Below are 17,663 nucleotides of genomic sequence, written 5' to 3' on the forward strand. Positions count from 1 at the left end.
CATCTTTCTTATCATTGTACTCTCAGTCCTTAACATAGGGGCTGGAAAGTAGTTGGTGTTCAATCTTTATTGAAGAAAGTAATTAAAGGGAAAAAGATCTTTATTATTTGTCATAATTATTCAATATCTATGTATTCTTGCAATCATAGGCTAATACATAAAATGAGCATGAATGGAGTATACTGTTTTCTTCCATCTCTTCAGTCCCATGGCAGACAACAGACCAGTTGACCATTGAAATACATTGAACTGAAATTGAAATTCCAAAGGGAATTTATCACACCACCCATATAAATCCATGCACCGCAAATCATGTTGCTCGCAAAGCTGATACTGAGTCTTTGAATCAATACCACTTACAGCACTCCTGTGTTAATGCCACATTATTAGCATTTCCATGGACTGTGCCAAATATAGTCGCCCATCCACTAGTGTCTCCTGTGAAATGGTGATGAATATGTGTCAGTTATTCTATAAATCAAATATCAAATTACAAAACAAAAGTATAAAAAATTGATAATGAAATCAATTAAAAATTTGTTTAAGTAATTGAATGATAACATAGATGGTAAGGGAGAAAAAGCTAAGCAAACATCTGGAGTTTTCCCCTTTTTTGCAGTTACAAATATTTCAAATGTATGTATCAGAAAATATATAATGGAACTAGATAATTATTTGACATACATATATGCATCTTGAAAAATATTACTTGTTTCTAATGCTGACAGTTTACATGTTTCATCTTTAATTTTGAGGTCCTCAGAAGAAAATACAATCTGAATTGTTTTGTCATATGCATATTGCTGCATATGTATGTGTAGATCCATACTTGATAGATGTAATGACTGATAATAAAATATGTGTCACCTGCTCTTCTTCATAAAGCAAAAGCAAAGTTCCTTTTAATAAAGACTATCTAGTCCTATAGAGTGAAATCATATTTTCTCAATCTGTCAGAGGACATAACCAGCTTATTTGCCAAATTTCCTTCTCCTTTTCTGCAAGAAAATTCTATTCTTTTTAAAAAAGAGGCCTGATTCTGAAATATCATTACTTTAATATATGCTATTAAAATGGTGAGATACATGTTATAATGTAAGATACTGAAGTTTGTTTACAAATAGAAAAGTAAATTTAAATAGTTGCCCACAAGTCCCCTTTGATCCCTGAAACGTTTAACTTGTTTCTATTTCTTATTAATACCCACAATGGTTTTTAAAATAATTCTATTTGATGCCTTTACAAAAATTATTTTTAATTTGCATTCAGAACATCCTCATGAGGCAGATAAACATGAAGGGTCTCTGATTCCCACGCAGTGAAGAGGGAATGCCAAGCATTTGATTGACTTGCCCATTGACATCCAGACAGCTGCCCTCATCACTGAGCAGTGAATGGGCACCTACGATGTACTCTACTGTCTTAGCTCTGGTGACACCAAAGCAAATAAGACACAAAGAACTCTTCTCAAGAAGTTCATGTCTAGTGGAAGAAGTACAGTGAAAAGACAAGGCAGCCCTTAGTACGACCATACATGTACAGCCATGATGCTGTGGAAACAGAGAGAAAAGGTGCTTATCTTAGACTGGTGAGAGAGCTTTAGGACAGGGAATTGGGGCCAGGGAAGCCAAGCTTCTCAGGTGAAAAGGGGACCTGAACTGAATCCCAAAGGATGAGCATGAATGATCCACAGGAGGTGAGGGCAGAAGTTTCTGTGAGAGGGAAGCATGCATGAATAACAGGGGCAGGAAAGCAGATTCTAGAGACAGATGCCTGGCATTCCTGGACAATGTTGTCTCACTTTGATTGCTAGCTGGGCAAAGCCAAGGAATGGCAGTTCAGTGTGGTAGGAAACACATAGGATTCTTTCAGATTCAGGAGATCTGTGTTTTAGGGCTACTCGCTCATTAGCTAGACATGTCAACTTGGCATGAGCTTCTTCAAGTAAAAATATACATGTTATATTAGACAATATATACACTCCCAACATACAGACCTGAAATGGCCTGTAACAGTTTTGGTGATCTGGCCTCTGCTTACCTCCTCACCTTCTATATCCTTGTTCACTCTGATCAAGCCATTCTGGTTTTCTGTCCCACAAACACATTTTCTTATTTCATTGAGCCTCAGGGCTTTTACACTTGCTGTTTCTTTTGTCTGCAACTCTGTTCCTCTACAGTTTTTCATGGTTTGGTTCTCAATTCAAATGTTATTATCTCAGAGAGGTTTTCTCTGGTTGCATCTTTAAAATAACCCCCCTTCAGGTCACTTTCTATCCCATCATCTTGTTTTCTATTCTTTCTGGCATTTATCACTTTCTGAAATATTTAGTATTTAAATAAATATTAATACTTAAATACATTTTATTTTTTTATGTACAGGTTTATTGTCCTCCTTGTTCACATGGCCCACATGAACTCCATGAGGATAAGACCTCCTCTCCCTTGAGCCTGCTGTGGTCGGGTGAATTGAAGAGCCCCTGGCACAATATAGGTCTGTTCGATGAATCAGTTCTCTAGGCAGAGCCCATTCACACTTTATGAAATGTATTCCTGCAGCTGAACCAAATTACCAAGCCAAAAAGAGGTAGTCATAGGAAGACATTTAAAATTAGAATATGGGCATCCAAGTAGATTTCAAAATATGACTTCAATTTTTATCAATTTTATATTTCTGGTTTAAGCAACTCCTACCTGTGAAAATTCTGGTCATCATCACAAATTAATTGGGAGAAATTGTTTGTGTTATAATAGGATTCCCTATAGAATACCAAATCATCTCTTCCCTTTCATGACAATTATTATTTAGTTCAAGCACAGTTTGAGGGCATTCACAAGGGGAGGTGGGCATTTGGAGCTGAGTGGGGGGACTCACCACAGTTGTCCTCGTCAGCCCCATTCCCGCAGTCATCCACACCATCACAGTGAAAAGCACGGGGTAAGCACTTGGTAAGATTCCCACAGGGAAAGTATCCTTTTTGGCAAAAAGGAGTACTGCCCTCAGTCAGTGGAAAATCTATGTGAAAGAGGGGACAGAAATCTCATGTAATAGAAAGGAAGTGTTAATATGGCTAAACTTTTTCATGGCATCCCCTTTAATTTTCATAAGAACTCTATGAGTTGAGTTTGGTGTCATTCATAATACACAATTTCTTTGAATAATATTCTTAATTATAACATTCTAAACAATCATGGTCATATCTAACACCAGCTATACTAACAATTGGATCAAGGTTCATTTTGAACTAATTTCAGGAAGGCAATAGTAAACAAAACCAAAGTAATTGTCTTACTTTTGTGTGAAATCAAAGAATTGTCCATTCTTGGAAACAGAAAGGTAAAGCCATGAGCTAACAGAATTAAATAGATGGATTTATTTACTTATTGACCCTTTATGAGAAGGATTTGAGGTGACATAATAAAAATACATATGCAAAAGGACAGTTCAAGTGTGAATTAGAGAGAAATCTAGAACCACATTTGAATAAGGAGAGATAATAGTAAGAACACCTAACACTCATTGAGCTTACTGTGTCCCAGGCGATTTGCACAAGTGGTTTATCTCTGTTATTCCTTCAACCAGTCTATGTATGGGTGATATTTTCTCTTATGTTTCAGGTGTAAGGAAGTTAAATGCAGTCATCAGTTTGGAAAGTCACAGAAGGTTTGTTATCTATCCTGCTATATTATAAAACATTATATCACCAATCCAAGGGAACTCCTGGCCTTGATGCCAACCTTCAGTGACATGGTTAGGAGCCCCTTGCTAATGCCCCTTGCTCCCTTCAATTAGTTATAATGAACTATAGTCATGCCTGAGTGTACACTCTCCTTCAGTCATTTTCTGTGAAGTTTCATCTTGCATTCCTTTAAAAAAATACATGACTTCCACAATTGTACCAGAGTATTTACGAAGAGCATCTCTTTATTTTCTGGAAAGTACTCTTTCGAAATTGAAAGAATGTCTCTTACATCTAAATTTCCGGAATGTTTTTGGTCATCCTATCCACAGAGTAATTTTGTTAAAGTTAATTATATTCCTTTTTATTCCTTTTATCATATTCTCATTCAACCTAGCCACTATTCAGCTTTTGTCTTATGTTCCCTGCACAAGGAGACTATTTTTAATCTGTCCTCACAGAGAACTTATGCCCCTTGAAATGCAGCTTCCTGCTTTAATTGATATCTTCATAACACAGTAGTTAACAGCGGGCCCTTGGGGTCAGGGGATGATTCAATACGTATATGGGGAGAGAGGATATGAGAACTAAATTGTCTTTCATAGGTAGGAAGTTCATAAAAAATAGTTTAACATCTTAGAAAACACATTATATTTTGTATTGTCTTTGCTCATTTTGTCTAATTTTCACTTCCCTTTAATAAATACATCAACACACACACACACACACACACACACAGAGCCTGGCCCTCCTTGGGGACAGCTGGACATACCAATGCACACTCTACTCCAGAAGCTGCTGCTGCTACATCTTCCCCAGATGGAGAGGGTGGCCCTGGGATGCTTTTGTACCCATTGGATTTTTGTTCTTACCAAAACAAAAAATATTTGGTCTGCTATTGTTGCAGTGGTAGATGAGTGATTTACTATTAGCAACTTGGCATACGACCAGCAGGTCTGACTATTTTAGGGAAATTCTGCTGTGTGGCTCTGGGAGTTGGCTTGTTAAGCCTATTCACACAGGGAGAGGCGTACTGAGTCATAGATTTTTAAATCTCTCCTTCCTTGTAAACATTTCTGTAGAGAGCAGATTTATAAAAAACTAGTAGTCCTCTTGTACTTGGAACATGAATGAGTGAGAATCAATATATCTTAGTGAAGCAGCTTTGAAAGTTTTTTATGATAGTAACTCACAGACATATATTTTGTATCACAATTCAGCATACAAACAGATACACACTGAAAACAAAATTTCTTGAAATATAACTTGCTTTTTACTTTGTGGGATGTACTCTGATCATTGCTAGTCTATCTAATTCACATATGGGATCACAAGCTACTAAGTTGACCTCATGATCCACTAATGGTATAGGACCCATTACTTATAAGTATTCATTAATGATGAAGTATTCTGGAGACCATCAGACTTACCTAGATTGGAATTCTCTCTGCCGTTAGACTTCAAGCAAGCTACTTAAGCTCCAAATTTAGTTCCCTCATATTTAAAATAAAGTTCATGTAGTATCCCCCTTATGGATGTGTTTCAGGAACTAGATAAACTAATGCTTGTGAAGTACTGGAGAGTGCCTGGCGCATGGTAAACCCTCAGTTAATGTTGCTATGAGGGCAATTTCAACACAGGGCAAGAAAATAGGACTTTAAGAAGGAACCTCTAATGTAGAATGCAAGCTTGCTGTGCCTTAGCGTTGTAGAATTTTTTTATGTGATTTCTAAGAAAGAAATAACAGGGACTATAATAAAGCTTCCCCTACTTCCTCATGTTTTTCTATTTGAAAAGCCATATGACATATATGGTTTCTATTTTAAGCAGCCTCAAATCACTTTGAAAGCTAACAGGGAGTTGTAAATGATAAAAAAAAAAAGCAATGAAAATGCCCTTACAACCTCATAATAACAATATTTTCCTAATGATCTAGTAGAGGTGATTAAACATTTGATTAAAGACAATTTTGAAATAGAAAGCTGAGGCTGTGAAAGACAATTTGAAGGCAATATATTGTGTTCCCTTGTGGCGTTTACCATGAAGGCAAACTTGAGTTCCTTGCAGGCTGGACCCAACTAAATGTCCATCTCACAGATGCAGATTCAGAGCAAGATAAGTAATCAATTGTCACAGACAAGAGGGATCAACTTTATTTCCTTGTCCCTGAAAGAAAAATGGAAGACATCTAGCAAGTTACAGTGAGGGAAGGGAAAGGGAAAGACTGACCATGTACAAACAGAACTTATCAATTGCATTTCTCTTAATTCCCCACTTTGCACTCAAGAATGGCATCTTCCTGAAGACATGCTCAAGGTATAAATTTTATGTGGAAGGAAAATAAATAAGTGAAATCTATTCCCTACGCCTTGCCCTCTGTATCCTAAATCCCTATTGTCCAAGTGCCTGGTACTTACTTGGTGCTCAGTAATTTTTTTAATGAACAAATGAATTAATGGGTCATTTAGGAATAAAAAGAATTGAAGGAAGAGCTCTTTTCAAAATTTAAACTTCCCAAAATTACAAGCTTATATTTTATTTTAATAACAAAAATATTGTTTAGTTTTCTAAATATTCCATTTATTATTTTTTTCCTGGTCATTATACAATTTAAAAAATAATTAAGAATTCCTGCTGTATTTGGCACATACTGAAAAAGAATCAATAGCTGTCTGTAGAAAGCATATTCTGCCGTCTAGTCTTCCTGCCATCTGTGGAAGTGTAAAGAGATAGTTTTTATTGAAACTTGGGGATTATTAAAATGGAGGATGCCTGCATAAAAGCTATGTTGATAGCTTCTGCAGTGATTTCTATGGGACCCCTGCCAAACACACAGCTGAGAGGAGGTTCGAACATGTGAGAGAAAATTGCTCAGTGAGTGCTTCTTCTCTCATCTGGTCAATATTCTGGACATGTCTGTGCAAAGAGCTTTTTAAATGACTCCTTGAGAGCCTTTTGAGGCCAACTGGACTGCTGCCCAAGAACATTTTTTGCTGCCTGCCAACACCTTCCTCGTGTTCCTGGGAAACAACAGGTGAAGATGCTTTTTTAGGTCCTCAGTTTAAGAATCCATGAAGATGTGCAAGTCCCTCTTTTTTTTCTCTGATTCTTTGCCAATACTAGTCCTGCATGAAGCTGAAGACAGCCCTTTTCCCTTCAACCTGGTGTTCTGGCTGAGATTCTTTCCACACTAACACCAGAGATGACAGCTCTACTGTCCCAGGGGGAACATAGAGGATCCTGGCCAATGAGGCCATTTCCCAGAATGCGCCACTCCTAGTGGAGTTCAATTCAGATGCAGATGAAGCCTCTGCCATTGACAAAAGAGTCAGCTTACTCTTTAAAGAGCAGCACCGGAAGAAACATTTATTTCACATGCAGAAATGTTAACTGAGTGCCTTCTATGTGCTAGGTCAACAGGGTAAACAATGCCCAGTCCCACCTGGAGCTCAGGTGCTAGGATGTCTAAGAGGAGCAGCAATTCCATTCACGATGAGAAGCAAAAGTGAATCCATCTCATTCACTGAATCCACCTTCTAGAAGCTCTCCTATTTCTAGGAAGAGTCTGAGCATCATAAAAGCCCACCTTTGTGGGATGGATGATTTATTGTTTGTGTGGAGATAACTATTATAAAGTCTTTCTAAAAAACTTTAATGTTAAGGTGAGTGGAGAGAAATTGGTTTCTTGTTTGTTGTTGTTTTTTTTAAACTTAGAAATCTTATGCTTTTATGCCTCTGTTTGGTCCTCCCTTCCCTGACAGTATTGTGTGACCGTATCAACCAGGATGTATAGGGTCCAGATCCAGTTTTATTCGTACATTTACCCACCTCCTTTTCATTTCAAAGATTGCTGCCTTAACAGAATTTCTCTAAACCCCTATTCTCTGTCATGTTCTTCTGGGACAAACCAACCATCTCAGGCTGCTGAAAGTCCCTCGGGATCCTATTCACAGATGTTCTGTGGAAACTATCACCCCATCTCCCTCTGCAGATGATTGTCCAATGTTTAAACAAGCAGATTTGGGGAAATGATGACAAACCACGTGGAACAGAGTATAGGCTCAATAAATGTTGGTTTAAATTAGAAAACAAGAGAACTTCAAATTGTCAATATCATCGTCAACAGGGATGGATCTCAGCCCCACGTTTCCCTTGGCTGGGTGCATTTATGTGGATCATGAATTGAATGCTGTGGCCCTTGATGAGTTATAAAGATATAAGGGCACCAGGAAGACTTCTCTTCCAAAAACATCTCTGCTACTCACCAATAAACTGCTTAAACTTCACCTTTAGGGATGAATTCTTTTAAGTTAAAATATTGTCTTTTAGTATTTAAATACCAATCTTGTTCTGCATGAGTTTGAGAGACTATCTTCTTCTTAAAACCTGCCTGAACACAATGGACTCAGAGAATGATCACCGTGGTGGATGAAGGAATAAGAACATGGAAAGAGTGCTTGTGGAAGTGAAGCCTGATGGAAGCTTGGCATGGGAAATGTGGAAAGGAGAGAAGGTGCTTCCCTTTTCCCTTCCCTCACTCTTCTAATTCATCCTGTCTGCTGACTGCTTAGTGTCAAGGGACTTTCACTGGGTTTTCTTCCTCTTGGCGGTAATTCTCCCAAATTCTAGTTCCATTGACTTACAGATTTACCTACATACAAGACTGCTGCATGTGCCTGGGCAGGATGTACCTCACACAAGCATGGGGCACCATTCACATAGACAGCTGGTGTCGAGCCACATAGAAGCCACACATTCCTAGGCTGAGGCCCTGGGTGCTTCTTTGATGATGCACAAAGGATGATGTTCTTCTTCCCTGCCCATGCTGAGGTTGTCCATCTATGTTTTATATTCCACTTCACCTCATGTTCTCAGAATCTCTCTCTGTTAATTATTATCTTTTTCTCCTATATTTTAATATCCCTGTCTCTCCACTGGTTTTTAAACTCATGTTAATCTTATTCAACCAGCTCTCATCTTCAAAACAAACAAACAAACAAACAAACCAATCAAGCAAGCAAACAACCAATCAACCCATCAACCCAGATCCTACTGTATCCACAGGAGAACTGAGACCCACTTCTCTCTTCAAAATTAAATTTCTCAGAAAAATCATACAAGTCAATATCTCCACTTACTCACCAACCTTTCTGTCTTCAACCCACAGCATTTGGTCTTGGCCTTGCTGCTATCTCCCATCAGAATCATTAATGTCCTCTTTGTTACTAGATGCAGTAGGTATTTTACAGTTTTCATCTTACTTAGTTCTCTGTAGCATTTGACACAGCCAACCACAGCCACTGGGCTGAAACCTTTTTTCCCATGGCTTTGTGATGTCTCACTGCCCTGGTTTACTTCCTCCTCCATATTCTCTAAAGGTCCTCTCCTCTATATCTCCTTAACGTATTGGCTCCTTTGTCTTTGTCAACACCCTTAAGATCACTGTTAAACATATGGTCAGAGATTTCTCAGACCATAAAGTCAATTAAAGAATTAAGAGGGATCTGCAACAAGTTACTAATATTTAGTTTTTCAAGTAAGAAAAAATTTTAAAACCCTAAGTTACCATGTATTACAATAATGATTTATTAGAAAAATAGTATTTTATCATTAAAAATTACACAAAACATATCCACAGGGAAAAAAGACAATCCTTTAAAAAGAATACACTTAGCTTTATGGAAAAAACTCACTTATTTATGCTCCTGGACTGGTGAAACTTTCATTCCTGGTGGCAGTGGCCCGGAACACAGTGTTTGGAACTATGAGTGAGAAAATCGAATCTGGCAATGTTACCAGAATTCTTTAGAGAACTTAACCTGCTGGTCTATAACTCACAAATATTTTCGCCCAGTCTGTCATTTGTCATTAACTTTGGTTATGACAGGGGCTCCAGAGATGGATCTATCAAGTTCTGACTTTAAAATAACTATGCAAAGTAAAAATAGAAGGTAACTTGATTTAATAAAGGATATCTGTAAAAACCGATAGTACATAATATGCTTAATCGTGGATTTTTGAAGGCTTTCCTTTTGAGATTGGGAATAGGACAGCAATGTCCACTATTTCTATATCTATTCAACATTGTCCTGGAGGACTTTAGCAAATGTAGTGAGACAAGGCAAATAAATCAATGGTTTAAATATTGAAAGAAAAGAAATAAAACTGTCATTATTTATGAATGATATGATTATGAACATAAAAAAATTACTAGTACTAGTGAATTTAGCAAGGTTTCTGAAAATCAATGTCATTTCTGTATGTCAGCAACAAAGAATTAGTTAATAAAATGTTTAAAAAATACCTTTTACTACAGCATCAACATGTTCTATATTTAGGAATAAATCTAACAGAAGTCTGCAAGACATTTATGTAAAGTATATAAAATTATTGAGTGACATTAAAGACGCAAATAAATGGAGACTTAATATTTTAAAGAAGTTAATTCTTCCCCCAATTGATCTACAGGTTCAAAGAAATGACAATAAAAATCCAGGAGTGTTTATGTATATGTGCATAGAAATGGATAAGTTGTTTCTAAAAGGCATATATTTCTAGAAGCTCAGTAAGAGCCAGGTCAGTCTGGAAGAAGGAGAACAAGGCAAGAGAACTTATCTGTAAACTAAGACTTATCATGTGGGTACAATAATTTATGCAGTGTAATACTGGGGGGAAAGGGTGAACAACAGACAAATCCAATGGAATAGAAAGTTCTGAAAGAGACAGACAGATGTGAACGTTTGATTTATGACCCAGTGGCACTGCAGAGCAGTAGTGGGGGGTAGGTACTTCTAGTGGATTATATTTAAATATTAAAGGTAATCCAATCGACGTTCTGGAAGATAATGAGGGAAAAGTCTTTATGACTTTGCGCTAGAGATTTTAAGGAGAATACAAAAAAAAAAAAAAACACCCAGAAAATAAAAACGTTAATCATAAAGGAAAAGAGAGCTGAATTAGACTATATTAAAATTAAGAACTTCTGTTGCAAAAAATGAAAAAAAAATACCATTAAGAAAGTGTAAAGGCAAGCTACAGAGTAGAAGATGTTTCAGAAAGTTTGTAATTAGAATGTATGTATGTGTGAGTGTATGTGAGTGTGAGTGTGTGAGTGTGTGTAGTGAGAGTGTGTATGGAGGGGATGAAAGGGAGGTCCTACAAATTAATGAGGAAAAGATGAACAGTAAATAGAAAAGAGACAGGAAACTGAACAGACACATAACAAAAATGGATACACAAATGGCCAAAAACATTTGAAAAAGTATTAAATCTAATTAGTATGCAGGGAAATGCAAATTAAAACTACAAGCTATCACTACAGATTACCAGTATGGCTATAATTTAAAAAACCACCAATCCTACACTATTTGGCGAGGATGTGAGGCTATGCAAACTCTCATGCACTTGTGGGGTGTTCCTTGGAGCAACGGCTTTGGGAAACCACCTGTCATTATCCGTTAGACACGAAGCCTTGAAAACCTGATGAGTCAGCAGCTGTAATTGGCGGCATGTACCCAGAGAAATGCATGCACGTGCATACCCAGAGACTCAGACAAGAATATTCACTGAAGCATTCTTCATAACAGCCTCAAACTGGAAACAACCCAAATGTCCTTGAAAAATAAAATAGATAAAAATTGTGGTGTGTTCATCAGTGGCATATAGTATAGTATTGAAAATGAACAAATAAAGTCATTCAAGGTGATGTCTGATCAAACACAGGCAGCAGAGAGTTCTTTACTTTTTATAATTGTTGTGTATTCTGGCAGCCCTACGTCTACGGGAATAAGATTTTGAGGCTTTAGCTTGTGCCATTCTCTATATCCAAAATGCAATTTTTCTCCTTTTTCACTTCATCATTCTTTTTTTTAAAAATTATTATGTTATGTTAGTCACCATACATTACATCATTAGTTTTTGAGGTAGTGTTCCATGATTCATTATTTGCGTATAACACCCAGTGCTCATCACAACATGTGCTCTCCTTAATACCCATCACCGGGCTACCCCATCCTCCCACTCCCTCCCCTCTGAAACCCTCAGATGGTTTCCCAGAGTCCATAGTCTTTATACCCATTTCAAAAGTCATTTCTGTGAGAACTTTACTGATCCCCTCCAGAATCTCTCTAGAGTAGGAACTTTCTCGGGTTGTCTGGGTGGCTCAGTGGGTTATGCGTCTCCCTTCAGCTCAGGTCATGATCCCGGGGTCCTGGGATCGAGCCCCGCATCGGACTCCCTGCTCAGGGGAGCCTGCTTCTCCCTCTGCCTGCTCTTCCTGCTTCCCAGCTTGTGCTCTCTTTCTCTGACAAATAAATAAAATCTTAAAAAAAAAGTATGAACTTTCTCCTCACCAAGGCATCTTACACATATCTCTACTGTAGTATTTATGGCATTTTATTATAGATATTTTTCTTTTTCCTATGGTGTATTGTGCCCCACTGATGAAAGGGAACTTATTCTACCAATTTCGATTCTCCCAATGCCTCGTGAAGTTTTCAGTTTTTAGTACTTACTATATGCCTCAAAATTGTTATCTAAACTTAAGTAACATATTCAGGGGTAGCTGTGTTTCCATAATTGGACTACATATACCTAAAATGCTATATGTGGAAGTGGGGAGTACACGGGTACTTCATGATAATCCATGTCAGAAGCATAGGTCCAACTTGAGTGTACACGTGTCAGATATGACGTCAATGTGGGTTAGGTGCAGATAGGAGCTTTATGTTCATTTCTCTTTTCTCATTTATCTACTATCAATACTATAGTTATTTCTTATGTTGGCATTTTTAAAAAAAGATTTATTTATTTATTTGAGAGAGAGAATGAGCAGGGAGAGTACAGAGGGAAAGGGAGAAGCAGACTCCCTGCTGAGCAGGGAGCCTGATGCACGGTGCTCCCAGGATGCTGCAGGGCTGGATCCCAGGACGCTGGGATCATGATGTGAGCTGAAGGCAGATGCCTAACCAACTGAGCCACCCAGGCGCCCCATATGTTGGCATTTTTGCTTGAAGTTATCTACCATTGAAGGGGAGAGGTGGTTAGGTCTCTCCTAATTTCCAGGTAGATTCTATGTACGTTGAGGTAAGGTGGCCCACACTGACTTATAGCATATTATCTATGTCTGGGAATCAGTATAAATATTTTCCTCATGCTTTGCTTTTTACAAAACTCTTGCAATTCACTCATACAATGGACACAAATCACATCGCCTTTGCAAAACCCTGTGTTACTAGTGAGGTTTTTCCAAGTAGATAATTTTAGCATTAGTTACAGTAAGAGTGGCATTTATAAGTGGGAAGTAGGAAACAGCCATAAAGGAATAGTTTCTGAACAAGGGAACAGAATTTTTCACCAACACTCAGCATGGAGTATTATCCCTTTCCTGACTATAAGTAAGTTTACCTAAAGACTCTTATCTCACTCTCAGACAGAATTTAAGACTTTTGAGGGAATATTTTTGCAGTGGCCCTCAAAAGAAGAATGGAAGTGAATCAATATCTTTTGAATTTCTTATATTTCATGAATTTACATGAAAGAAAATTAAGAGTAGAAATATCTACAATAATAGATACACTATTTTTAGCCTAAGATACATTATTTTTAGCCTATGTGGTTGAGCCTGAAAATCTCAGACAAAAGGGTGAATAAGAAAGAGACAGAGAGGTGGGTAGGGGGAGGGCGAGGAGAGGGGAGGGCGAGGGAGGGAAGAGGAATGAGGGGAGTGCTTGAATTAGCACTCTTGTCCTGCTACAGGCAAATGACTCATCTAGTCGAGTCCACTGGCTGGACCATAATCAAGCAAAAAAGTGGATAATTAAAACGACATGACAAATGAAAAAGAGGATCTCACTCTAAATCAGAAGAGACGCCTCCCTAGCCATTTTGTCATGGGTTAACAGTTTCTTCCAAAAAAGGGAGTGGTAGAGACTACCTTATAGTTAAACGTGCACATTAATTATTCTTTTCTGGATCATACTACCCACTAAGAGGCTGTATACTGATCATTAGACAATGTGGGTTCAGCTATTTCTTTGCTAAATATTTAATTTGTTCTTATAATCCTCAAAATTAAAAAAAAATTCAAGAAGAATTAATATGTTAAATAATGCCGTGAACGCAATTAACATCCTGATATGCACAAAGAGTATAGCAAGGAATTAGCATTTCTTCTAGGAAAAAAAGCCTACTTATATTTTGATGTGCTAAGTGTAATACCAGTGTTTCCAGAGGTGTGATCCATAGGACCAGTTTATCAGATCACCTGGCTTGCTTCTGTACTGTGCAGAGTCCTGTGCTCTAGCCTAGACCTATTGAATCTACTGGGGACGGAGTCCTAGAATCTATTCCTTTAACATCATCACAAGTGGTTCCTAGAAACCCAGCAGTTACACCAATATTATGGCCGAGGCTAAGAGATTATTTGGTGTGCTGAATGCCAAAGGCTGGTGAAGGATAAGGCAGTGACTTGACCACAGTTTTGCTAACCCTAAGTCTAACATACTTGCCACTCTGCTGCCTCCCCTACCCTGATCCCTTACATTCGTATGGCACTTCACTTTACTACTCCAAATCTCTGGTTTGTGTGCCCATCAGTGTCCAATTTCTGATAAAGCAAAATCTGAAGAATGAAAACTACCTTCTTTTCCGAGCTTCTGCATCAAGATGATCTGTTGTGAGCAAGTTCTGAATGTGCTCCCCACAAACACAATTTTCCATAGACACAAAAAAATTGCTACTATGTTTCTTCATTAAAACATTAAGCTCTTAGCAGAAAGAACTCTCCACAAATATGAATAGAGAAAAAGCCACCGGTGTGAGAGGAACTAACCCCCTAGGTGGGACTGGATGAGCACTGGGACTGGGCTCCAAGCCTCTCTCCGAAATGGGTTGAATGTGGCCAGGCCAGCAGGTGCGTGGACCTACAGGAAGTGCGCACATTGGGACTGAGCTCCTGATGATGAATGGAGGATGAAATAGCTCTGCCTGACTACCCAAGGTTGTGAATTTGATATCGCCCTGCCCATGCCAGCAGTGAAAGCAGCAGTGGTGATTTGCAAACTGAACATGAGATTTGGAACTGGTAAAATCCCCAAGATTCGAACATAAATGACAGCTCAGATCTGAACACTTCAGTAGGCTATGTCGAGGCAATTATGGGAGCCCTCCTACGGAGAGGCGTGCAGGAGGAAAGTCCCTTTGACTTTATGAAAATGTCCAGGGCTCCAGAAAAGGGAGAATTCATACCTGAGGAATTAGATGATAGTGCTTTAAAAAGCAGTTTAAATCTGTATGATTAAAATTCTCAAAGAAATAATGGAAGGAATAGTATCATGAGGTAAGAATGGAAGTTTATAAAACCAGAACAGACAGATTTAAATACAGTTGGAATTATTGGAATGGAAAATATCATCACCAATATTTTTTTTTTAAATTTGAGCAGATTGAGTAAAAAATAAACTGGAATTATAGAAAGGAAGAAATAGTTAAAATGATCTCTCTCTCTTTCTCATTGAACACTTTATTCTAATAACACAGAACTTCCCTGGGAAAAGAAAAGAGTCATATAGCCCTGGGGAGAGTAATGTGGCATGGGACAGTGGTAACCTGAATAGAGTGATGGCTAGTGTAGATCTATAACACCTTAAAAGAAACCCATTGGAGAAATGTATTTCAGAATTTATAATTTGCTTTATTCTAGAAAGTTAATATGATGCATATGCTATAAATGACATAACATTCCCTGCTGGGTGTGGGGCAAAATCACATAATCAAGCACATTAATATTTATCTATATCACAATGTGTGAAGTTTTGCAGTAAAATTATAAATGAAGACTCTAAGTTGCTTCTGGTCAATTCTGACCACATTTTGTAGGCAAAAGAGTTCATACTCTCAGTTTTCAGAGCTCTCTGGATTTCAGAATTGTCAAGAAATCACCATGGACCTACAAAACCAGCGCCTATTGGGGTTGAAGTTATAAGGAGACATAGTACGAGTTTGCTTGTGTTTGGACACATGTTCTAGCAATCTGAACCACAGAAATGAGGACTGCTGACCAGGCCAGGAGCCACTGGGGCTGGCTAGCCACAAATAACAGCAAGGAGACCAGGGCCTCAAAGGGGGACAACAGGTACGTGAAGACCCGGAGAGGAAGCTCAAGAGCCACAGGAGGCGATTAGAGGTGAGGCATGCTTGAGGAAGGAGGAAATAGAAGGGCAGTTGGATTCCAAGGGGGAAACAACCAGGTGGATGCTAACAATCAAAGTGGAGAAGTAGGCATGGGAATCAGGGAGCACGAGATATGAAAAGCGGGAAGCTTGAGCTGGAGAAGGTAAGAGCTCAAAGAGCAAGAGAGTTGAAAAGTGGAGGCAGGAAGACTAGAGATAAGAGGTTTTAGAGGCCAGGAAGCCTGGAAGAGACCACAAGGAGAGGTTGAGATGGAGAAACGACAGCAAGAGAGGCCAGGTGGGCATCTGAGACAGATGTGCGCAGAGATGAGGAGAAGAGGGGGTAAATGTGGTGGGAGGCGAATCTAAGAAAGGAGCACTGGTGGGGGTGCGGGGGTGGGGAGGCTACGGGGAGGGGGCGCCAGGGAAAAGAGAGAGGCGTAAACAAGAACAGACGTAAGGACAGAAGCCAGAACAGTGGAGAGTAGGAGCGACCTAAGACAAGAGGTCTACCGTTTTATCAATAAAGCCAATTCCTCAACTGCAATTCCTTTCTAATTTTACCATGTTGAAAAGTTTATTTAGTCACAGGAGCATGAAATCATTTTATTTTGATTTGAAGATACTTTTCTGAGGTATTTAACAACGTTGAAATTATTGCAAACTTAATTTTTTTCCCGTACATACTCAATGACTGGTAGTATGGGGTGAGAAATTGATGGGTGTGAATAAAGCATAGAAGACAGGTATATTTTTTATTTTCAGATAATTCCACTACTACGTCTCATGTAAAACAAGCACTTTAATTTTTTTTCCCGATGGATGTTAAGTTATATATTTACCAAGCAAGTAAACCAAGCTACTTTGGGTTCTTAAACACTGTATATATATTGTATATATATTCCAGAAAACACTGTGCATTTATCATTATATAATTATGTGCACAAAAACTATTCTTAGTTAATTGAATTTTATTCAGGCCACAATTTTACAGGATAAAAGTGTGCCATTTTTCAAAAATAACTTAGTTGAAGGCATACCAATTTTGTCTCTAAAATCCAGGTGACAGCCAATTTTGTTAGTTCAAGTAAGAGTTCTTAAAACTCTTAATATATCTGGTCGTATTTATTTATAGTTCAAGTAAGAGTCCTTAAAACTCTTAATATATCTGGTCATATTTATAAGATGAACAAATGAATAAACGTCTGTTGCAGCGTGTATTTACTTAGTGCCTTTAGAGAGAACACATCTCAAATAGCTTTCTATTCTGGGTTTCTGATATTTTCCCTCTTCGCTCACAGTGGGCTCTTTTCAGCCCTCAAGCTGGTGAGTTTCTTTTTCATTAGTGGTGCCGCATTAGTCTCTCTGTATGACTGCCCTGCAGTATAATTGATTTTCACAGCTCCCAGCAGCATGATGTAATTGTGTGAAATTAAAATTTAGTTGGAAAACCTTTTCTCAAGTCACTGCAACCAATTAGAAGTGACATTACTTAGAAAAAGAAACATCCAAGCTGAGCTTTGAACTTGTCCATTAGGGGGCAGTCAAATACTGCTCACTTCCAAATACTGTTCAGGCCCCGTTTCCAAGGTTAGCAAATCATTTGAGTAAGTAGCAACTGGTAGTTACCAAGTAGCAATCTGGGCACTTCATGCTTTTAATTTCCCATAGAAGCCCATATTTTTGGTTTGTCATATTGTCCATAATTAGTCCACAAAAAACTTTTGTTGAGAGGAGGTGGCTTGAGGCTGGTTAACAAGGATACCCAGTGAATAAATTGATGATAAAATACATGTACAAAGATATAAGGAGAT

The 17,663-nt window shown here is 38.2% G+C and overlaps 2 protein-coding genes across 22 annotated transcripts in view; one reads left to right on the forward strand and one right to left on the reverse strand.

The window, feature by feature from the left end:
* The window catches only part of LOC118521761 (uncharacterized), a 479,907-nt gene that overhangs the window by 75,362 nt on the left and 386,882 nt on the right, over positions 1 to 17,663 (forward strand). For 19 of the 21 annotated variants that reach the window (XR_013447025.1, XR_013447026.1, XR_013447020.1 and 16 more), the window contains exons 2-3: positions 2,382 to 2,493; positions 3,618 to 3,663. Coding sequence is in view for 10 of the 21 variants with exons in the window: in XM_078070497.1 (XP_077926623.1) it covers positions 2,382 to 2,493; positions 3,618 to 3,663 (158 nt within the window). In the remaining 11 variants the exon portion in view is untranslated. Of the gene's footprint in view, positions 1 to 2,381; positions 2,494 to 3,617; positions 3,664 to 5,776; positions 6,038 to 7,091; positions 10,103 to 17,663 lie in introns of those variants that run through there. The other 2 variants (XR_013447030.1, XR_013447027.1) reach the window with 2 other exon arrangements.
* Positions 1 to 17,663, reverse strand: part of RXFP2 (relaxin family peptide receptor 2) — a 54,937-nt gene that overhangs the window by 35,082 nt on the left and 2,192 nt on the right. Inside the window, exons 2-3 of the mRNA XM_078070503.1 lie at positions 2,875 to 3,015; positions 361 to 438 (exon numbers count right to left, since the gene is read on the reverse strand). Of these exons, the coding sequence (XP_077926629.1) occupies positions 361 to 438; positions 2,875 to 3,015 (219 nt within the window). The remainder of the gene's footprint in view (positions 1 to 360; positions 439 to 2,874; positions 3,016 to 17,663) is intronic.

This window comes from Halichoerus grypus, chromosome 4, assembly GCF_964656455.1.
Source record: "Halichoerus grypus chromosome 4, mHalGry1.hap1.1, whole genome shotgun sequence".
NCBI lineage: Eukaryota > Metazoa > Chordata > Mammalia > Carnivora > Phocidae > Halichoerus > Halichoerus grypus.